At 53.9% G+C, this 8,269-nt stretch overlaps 1 protein-coding gene across 1 annotated transcript; it reads right to left on the reverse strand.

Moving 5' to 3' along the window:
- Positions 1-249: 249 nt before the first annotated feature.
- On the reverse strand, positions 250-6,838 carry SIGLEC10 (sialic acid binding Ig like lectin 10). Its single transcript, XM_087421248.1, has 11 exons — positions 6,758-6,838; positions 6,295-6,678; positions 5,869-6,153; positions 5,509-5,556; positions 5,119-5,382; positions 3,997-4,044; positions 3,614-3,865; positions 3,255-3,539; positions 2,868-2,961; positions 2,632-2,779; positions 250-1,017 (listed from the first exon to the last, which is right to left on the reverse strand). Exons 1-11 carry the CDS (start codon positions 6,792-6,794, stop codon positions 751-753), a joined length of 2,112 nt encoding a protein of 703 aa, XP_087277374.1. The 5' UTR covers positions 6,795-6,838; the 3' UTR covers positions 250-750.
- Between the last annotated feature and the right edge of the window lie 1,431 nt (positions 6,839-8,269).

The following is an 8,269-nucleotide window of genomic DNA, read 5'->3' on the forward strand; positions in this document are numbered from 1 at the left end:
AGTGGAGCACGAGCACTTAACCGCTAAGCCACCAGGGCCGGCCCATCACCTTGGCTACTCTTGAACTCTTTCTGTCCCTCGCTTCTGTTTCCTCTTCTGTAAAAAGAATTGGGTGAGTTTAGTGTAGATTAAGATTCTGCAGATTTTTTCTGTAAAGGCCCAGATGCTAAATATCTTAGGCTTTGCAGGCCAATGACTTGACTCTGCATGAAATCAGCCATAGACAGTACGTAAAAGAACGGGCGTGGCTGTGCTCCAAAACAACTTTATTTACGTACTCTGACATTTGAATTTCATATCCTTTCCATGCATCACAAAGCAGTCTTTTGCTTTTGATCCCCCCCAAACCATTTAAAATATAAAAATTATTCTTAGCTCCTGGGTGGTATGAAAATAGGCATGAGGCCAGGCTTGTGAGGGTAGTTGCCAACCTCACAGATGACTGCTTAAGCATCTTTAAAGCCGTCACACCATTGAGAAATTGTGACACAGTGAGTAATCAGCTGGGGGAGGTGCCTCGGTGTGTCAGAGGAAGAGCTTCTCCGTGCTCCTCAGAAGAGCGTATTTGGAGAAAGCCACTCGGGAGAGATCTGTCAAGCTGTTCCAAATGCTCGGGTCTGGGATGGAATGACCCATCCTTGGTGGAATTTAAGAAAAGAGAGAGAGAGACTTGGCACTCTTTCCCTCATCCTCTCAATTGCCCTGCCTTTCTCCCTGGCCTGGATCCGAGTCCTACATCCCGGCAGACCCTCAGTGGAACTTGATCTCGGCGTACTCTGAGCCGGTATCCTTGGGCGCCTGGGTCTCCCATGGTCTAAGGCCTGGGAAGCTGAAGGCAGCATAATGGAGCTCCTCTTGGTTGTTCTTTGATTCTGGGGCTTGAGTGGCTGATTTGGGTCCTGGACTGCTGTGGATAACAAAATGTAGCTCCTTCTGGTTCTTCTTGGGTTTTGGGGAGTGAGCATCTGGAGGAGGGGGCCAAGAAGGACTGCTTGGTGTGGCCTTCCGATTCCGAGCCTAAGGGGAAAACGTCCTTCCTTCACTCATTCATCCAACAGATGCTTGAGCGCCTACCACGTGCCAAGCACAGACTGAGGAACAGGTTACATTAGGGACTAAAACAAAGTCTGCTCTTACATCTCATCTTGGGGCAGAACAAACAATAAAGAAATGTCTGTTGTTTAAGCCACCCTGTCTGAGGTTCTTGCTATGGAGCCCTCGCAAACTAATGTGTGCAACCATCACCATCAAGATGCAGAACTGCTCCATCACCACAAAGATCTCCCTCTTGCTATCCCTTTATGGTCCCTCTCATCACCTCCCAAGCCTCATGCCTAGCACTACGGATCTATTCTCCGTCTCTACAGTTTTATCATTTTGAGAGTGTTACACACATGCAGTCATGCATAGGTGACCACACAATATTGGCTTGTTTAATTTTTTTTGGTCCCTAAGATGATCCAACCTGTTGCATGTATCAATCATTTGTTCCTTTCGACTGCTTAGTATTCCATGGGTAGATGTACCCCATGGGTTTTAAAGGATATTTAAAGGGTTTTAAAGGATATTAAATCTTTGGGTTTTAAAAAGATATTATGTACAGAGAAGTAGACTGGGGCTGGGGGGCGAGTGGAAGCAGAGAGGACACACAGAGTGACAGAGGTCCAGGTGAGAGATGTTGGTGCATGGACTAGGGTTGGTGCATGGACTAGGGAGGTAGGGGGATAAGTGGTTGCATTTTAGAAGAGATTTGCTGATGGACTGATTGTGGGGTGTTGGAGAGGACAGGAGTGAGAGGTGGCTCTAAGGCTTCAGGCCTGAGTAGCTAGGCAGACGTGGTACTATTTGCTGAGATGGGGAGGATGGAGGTGACGTACACGTGGTGTAGTTAGCCATGAGTTTGGTTTTGCACAGGCTAAGCTTGAGAGCCTATTAGACATCCAAATGGAGATGCTGCCTAGACAGCTGGATATGACTCTAGAGTTCAGGGGTGAGTCTGGGAGATGTAAATTTTGGAGTCTTCAGCATATTGATGTTCTCACCTAAAAATATCCAGCACTTACCAAACACTTACTAGGTACCAGGTACGATTCTAAATGTTTTACTGGTACAGTATGAGCATACTGAATACCTAGAATGATCCTAGGTGGTAGGTACTACTATTATCCCCATTTTAAAGAAATTGAGGCACAGAGAATTTGTGTTGTTCAAGAACACACAGCAATGAAGGGATTAAACCCCAGCAGGCTGGCTTTAGAACCCCTGCTCTCAATCACTAAACATACTACCTCTCAATGATATTAATAATTTGTACTTCATTAATTACAATTAGTAATGTCATGAGTGGTGGTAATAATGAAATAACCACTACATATTGAGCCAGCGCATATGTTCTAATCCTCAAACCAACTCGCAAAGGAAGTGGAGGAAAAAATAGAGGCTTAGAGGGAGGGAGTGATTTGGCCAAGGTCTCCAAGTCAGGATCCGAATCCCACAGGCAAGCTTTTTCCATCTGGATGGCCCTCAGGCAAAGAGTGGGGCAGGGCAGGGATGGAGTGCATGCAGGAGTCAGAGGAAGGGCTGCAGGATTCAGCGGAGGGAAAGAAGAGCCTGCACAGCCGGGCCACTCACCAGGGCACCTGCGTTGGGGACCACGTTGATGTAATCCAGGATCGTGCTCCTCCGCGAGACCTTGGGTCGCCACGTCTCTGCCTGGGTCGGCGTCTCTGCCTGGGTCGGAGTCTCTGCCTGGGTCCCTTTTTTCCTCAGAGTCTTCACGCTGAGGCAACAATCCCACCTTGGTGTGCGCCCCGGCACCTGCCTTGTTCCCCGGGCCCCAGACCCCATCGCTCCTGCTCCGAACTCACATGATCGAGATGAAGCCCAAGAAAAGGAGGGTCGTGACGCCAACTCCCAGAAATACTCCGTTAGAGAATGCTGTGGACATGAATCTCTTCTTATCTGCACGAGGAAGCAGTCAGACGTCTCTGAGCCCCTCCGGTCAATGTGGGTCTTCACGCCCACCCGCCCAGCCGCCACTAGGCCCTCAGGCTTCCAGCTCCCCTTCCAGCCTTACCTGCAATTCCTTTCACCCCAGGCCCGGGGGCCAGGCCTTCCAATTTGGATTTTCCCCTCCACATCCCGGGCCACAGGCGCCATGTCCCCCCTCTCCAGCTCCTGCTCCCCCCACAGGACCCTGCTTCCTGCCCCACTCTGCCCCCACCCTCCCGGGGGCATGCCGTTGGCCCCCTGACCTGGCAGCAGCAGGACAGTGGCGATCTGGGCCCCGTGGAGATTGGTGGCCTCACAGCTGAGTCTGAGGCCGGAGCTGAGCCCCCCGCTGAGGCTCAGGGAGCTGTTGGCCCAGGGCCCCTCGGAGCTGGAGGTGACCGTGAAGGAGGCGTTGCTGCTGTTCCCCTCCAGCAGACCCTCCCCCAGCCGCCAGCGCAGGGAGGGGGCCGGCTGGGCTCGGGAGGAGCAGCAGCAGTGCAGACCCTCATCCTCCCAGGAGCAGGAGGGTCTGAGCAGCTGTGGGGGGTCTGTGGAGAGGAAGGAGAAGGTCAGCGGCGCCTCTCCCCTCCCCAGGACCCAGGTGTCCCCCCACCCCACTCACAGTGCACACAGAGGCTCAGAGAGATGTGCTGGGAGCCCAGTGCGTTCTGAGCTCGGCAGATGAATTCGCCTTCATGCTCCGTTTGTATCCGAGGCAGCTCCAGGACTCCAGGGTCTGAGGGCTGGGAGGGGCTCAGAGTCTGTCCCCCCCAGGCCCAGCTCAGCCCGGCTGGAGGGTTGCTCTGGGTGACACAGAGCAGACGCAGGCTTTGGCCCTCCAGGACTGGGAGGGATGTGCCATTCCCGAAGCTTTCTAGGGTTAGGGGAGGGAAGAGGCAGGACAGACACACAGCTGAGGGCACAGAGACCCGCTAGCCGACATTCCAGATACCTGGGCCCTCAAGGTGGCACCCAGAGGCCCTGGTCTCTCTCCCCTTTTCCTACCTGTCCTGTTTGCGTGGGAGACCAGCACTCTCAGGTTCTCTGGGGCATCTGCAACAGAGACAGAGCACTGGCTCTCGACAGGCCAGGGGCTTCATGCTGGGTGAGGGAACCGTCCCTTGAGATGATGGAGGGGTGGGGGGGGGAGGGGAGACTGAGTCACCCACTGAGTGACACAAACCACCCAAGGGAATAGATGGGGAAGAAGGGCTAGTCCCTGTGATATTATGATTTATAGTAAGAAACATACATTTGGTCTTTGTCCCTGGCACAGAGTTCCTAAAACCCTTGGAATTTCATAACAAGCCCCTTTCAACCACACCTGAGTATATATTAATGAGGTGACTCTAGGAAAGCGCCTGAGGATGGGGGCTGGTTGCCAGGGGAACCAGCCACGTGATTAGAGGGCTGGAAATTTCAGTCCCACCCCCCTGACCTCCGGGGAGAGGAGAGGGTCTGGAGATTGAATCAGTCACCCACTGCCAATGATTTAATCAATCATCACTATGTAATGAAGCCTCCATAAAAACCCCAAAGGATGGGGTTCAGAGGACTTCTGAGTTGATGAACATGTGGCGATGCAGGAGAGTGGCGTACCTGGAGAATGTGGAAGCCGCACACCCATCCCCCGTGCTCCACCCTGTGCCTCTCTCCCATCTGGCTGTTCCTGCGTTATGTGCTTTTATAAAATAAACTGATAATCGAGTAAGTAAAATGCTTCTCTGAGTTCTGTGAGCTGCTCTAGCAAATTAATCGAGGCTGCAGGAACCTCTGACGTATAGCCGGCTGGTCAGAAGCACAGGTGACAACCTGGACTTGAGATTGGGGTCTGAAGTGTGTGGGGGGGGGGCAGTCTTGTGGGACTGAGCCCTTAACTTGTGAGATCTGACGCCATCTCCAGGTAGATAGTGTCAGAATTGAGTTGAATTGTGGGACACCGAGCTGGTGTCACTGAGAATTGCTTAGTGGTGTGGGAAAAAACCCACATTGGAATTGGAATCGGAATTGTTAGTCCCATAGGCCTGGGGTTCCAGGTCCCTTTATTGTTCTGGGACCCTGCCTCCAGCCCCTGCCCCCTCACCCTTTTCCCCTCCCGGAAGCCAGGTGCCTGCTGGCCACACTCACACTGCACAGAGAGGTCCAGGGCGCGGTTCTGGGAGCCAAGCCTGTTCTCTGCTCGGCAGGTGTAGCGCCCGGCGTCCCCAGGCTTCACCACGGGCAGCACCAGCTCCAGGGTTCTGGAGCCTAAGGGGCCGGACCAGGAGAGGATTCTGTCCTCCAGGGCCCAGCTCAGTGTGGCCGGGGGCTCGCTATCAGCAGCGCAGAGCAGCAGCAGGAACTGGCCTTTCTGAACTTCCAGATAGGCGGTGTTTGCCTGGGGCTCCAGGGCTGCAGGGAGGGAGAGAGAGAGAGCACAAGAGAAGGGCTGCAGGAGGGAACACCATTTCCCTCGCCCTCCTGACACCTTTTTATCCCCTAAAGAGGACCGGCCCCGCCCCAGTAGGCCCTCAGTACCTGATGCTTTGGCCTGGGAAGTGCTGATAACCACGGTTTTGGGGGCATCTGCAAAAAGGTAATGAGCTGATATTGGGGAGGAATGTTGGGTTCCCCACAGCCAGAGAGGATGCCTCCAGAAAAAGAAAATGTGACTATCCTTGGGGAAGACAGGTGGCAAATGAGTGCCAAAGACACACTTGTGCATGGAGGACTAGATCGCATCCCCATTCTCCTTCCAGGGCCGACCTGGCATCTCAGGACTCCACACCTCCCTCTCTGTGGACCCACTGAGAGCTGCCCACCCCCTAGCTGCATCTCTCCCCTTCTCCCGCCTGCCCTGCCTGCTTGCAGACCCTGACGCCCCTTGGCCAAACTCACAGTCCACATTAAGTCGGACGGTTCTCTCTGTGCTCACACCCCTTCTGGAGAAGTCCACTCGACAGGTGAGTTCGGTGTTGTGGTCCTGGGGTCTTGGTGTGAGGGTGAGCACTGAGAAGTGAGAGGTTCTCAGTCTGGTCCCTTGGGAGGAGAGGGCAGCCCCCTTCCAGGAGAAAGTAGGGGCCAGGCATTCCTCAAAGTCCCAGTTAAACACACAGGTGAGGGTCACTTGACGCCCAGGCTCCAGGGTCTGTGGGACGTAGATGTCTGGCTTCTGCGTCAGGTCTAGACAGAGAGAGGGTGTGATCCTAGCCCAAGATGGGGGCACTCCAGGGGGTCCCCACATCCCCTCCCCAGTGTAAGACATAGGGGGATGTCAGGGGGAGGAGAGGCCCCATCCCATTCCAACTCAGGCCAGTTCCATACCTGTCACCTCCAGATAGAATTTGCTTTGCATGAAATTAAATTGCACATAATTGCCTCTCTCCAACCTAAAGAAGTACATCCCAGCGTCCTCCTTCTGTGCATCTCTGATGAGCAAGGAGCAGTTCTTGTCCTGGGGATTGCCAACGAGCTGGAATCGGCCCTGGGTCCATATATGCACCTCTCGATCCTGTTTGTCTGTGGCCACTGGAAGACCAGTGCCCGTGTGGGTCCCCTCTTTGAACCAGTAGCCGTGAGCTGGGGTAGAGTCAATCCAGCCATCCGGGGGGTAGAAAACAGTGCAGGACACAAACACACACAGGCCCTCCTGCACCCTCACCACCTTCGGCACTTGCAGCTGGAATCTTAAGTCCTCAGCCTGCGACCCTAAGGGGAGACAGAGATTCAACCTGTGTCCCCAGCCCCGGCCCCCACCCAGGCCCCTTCTGGCCCTGGGCCCACTCACCACCCCACAGTAAGGCTAAGAGCAACGGCGGGAGCATCTCTGCGTTGGGAGGCACTTGGATCTGCCCTGAGACAGGCTCGTTCCCCAGACGCTGTGCAGGGCCAGAAGGGGAAGCCAGGGCAGGCAGGCGGAAGCTGAGCCCAAGGGCACCGATGCATGAAATGAGCTTCTGATTCACCTCCCACGGGATGCCCTCTCCTCTTCTCATCATGCCTCACCCCCACCTCACCCACTTGGACTCTCCTGGGGGGCCTATCTGGTGTTTGGGCTCACTGAGCTGGCCCCTCCGGAGGCACCTCTGGGGGAGGGTGTGGAAGGCATATGTCTGGCCCTGGGGCCTGGCTGTGCGTGGGTGGAGGGTAGGGGCTCTCCCTCTGGGCCCTGGGTCATTGAGGAAGCAGAAGTGAAAGTCCCCAGTGGAGCCTTCTTACAGGGGCCCCTGGTGATGGTGGTGGGTGCAGGGCAGGGTGAGTTCCTGCGGGAGGCAGGGGGCAGGGATGGTCTTGCCAGATAAAATGAAAGATGCTTCCAGTTGACCTTTATGTAAACAATGAATAATTTTTTTTTAGTATAAGTATATCCCAAATATTACGCAGGACATACTTATACTAAAAAAAAAAAAAAAAACTACTCATTGTTTATATCTGAAATTCAAATTTAACTGGGCTCCTTGCATTTTTATTTGCTAGATCTGGCAACCCTAGGCTTCCTCTCATCCCACCCCTTCATCCTCCATGGTGGGCTCACTGATCACTGGTCTCCCAGGAGCACCCACCGCCGAGACCTTTGTCCACTTCCCACCCTCCCCTTCTTCTTTTGCTACACCATTGGACACACTCACTTGTGACACCCGTTGTGATAAGAACACCTGCACCCAGAGGTAAGGGGGGTGTCGAGTGGGGGGGATAAACTCCCCCAGTTGTTGACCCAGGCACCTTGAAACGACTCTATTTTGGGCACATAGAGACACTGTGCTCTTCCTTTCGACCTCCATGTCCTGGGACCTCGTGTGTGGCAGGCGCCATCCTACAGATGGGGGACAAACAGGTAAATCAGACACAGCGTCTGACCTCAAGGGGACCCAGTCTGGTAAATGGAGATCCTTAGAAATGGAAAAGCACTGACCCTCCCCCCATGCTGGGACAGATGTTCATGATGGTCCTGGGGAGGGAGGGGTTACTTCTTCCTGGTGAAGTCAGGGGAGGTCTCCTGGGAGGGGGTAACACCCAGCTGCCCCGTCCTCACATCCACTGTATTCATTTGTTCTGGCTGACATAACAAAGCACCACAGACTGGGGGGCTTAAACAACAGAGATTTATTTCCTCATACTTCTGGAGGCTGGAAATCCAAGATTGAGGCGTCGGCTGGGTTGGTTCCTTCTTTTTTTTTTTTTAATTTGTGAGGAAGATCGGCCCTGAGCTAAAATCTGCCAATCCTCCTCTTTTTGCTAAGGAAGATTGGCCCTGGGCTAACATCCGTGCCCATCTTCCTCCACTTTCTATGGGACGCCG

The sequence above is a fragment of the Ceratotherium simum genome, chromosome 33 (genome assembly GCF_057802395.1).
Source record: "Ceratotherium simum simum isolate JZ-2026a chromosome 33, ASM5780239v1, whole genome shotgun sequence".
Classification (NCBI taxonomy): Eukaryota; Metazoa; Chordata; class Mammalia; order Perissodactyla; family Rhinocerotidae; genus Ceratotherium; species Ceratotherium simum.

Bases quoted from the DNA above. Each gene is read 5' to 3' on its own strand.
- SIGLEC10 (XM_087421248.1), bottom strand. From the start codon at position 6,794: ATGCTCCCGCCGTTGCTCTTAGCCTTACTGTGGGGTG. The intron at 6,679-6,757 runs GTGAGTGGGCCC...GTCTCCCCTTAG, and splicing joins CTTAGCCTTACTGTGGGGTG to GGTCGCAGGCTGAGGACTTA. The intron at 3,540-3,613 runs GTGAGTGGGGTG...TCCTCTCCACAG, and splicing joins TCTGAGCCTCTGTGTGCACT to ACCCCCCACAGCTGCTCAGA.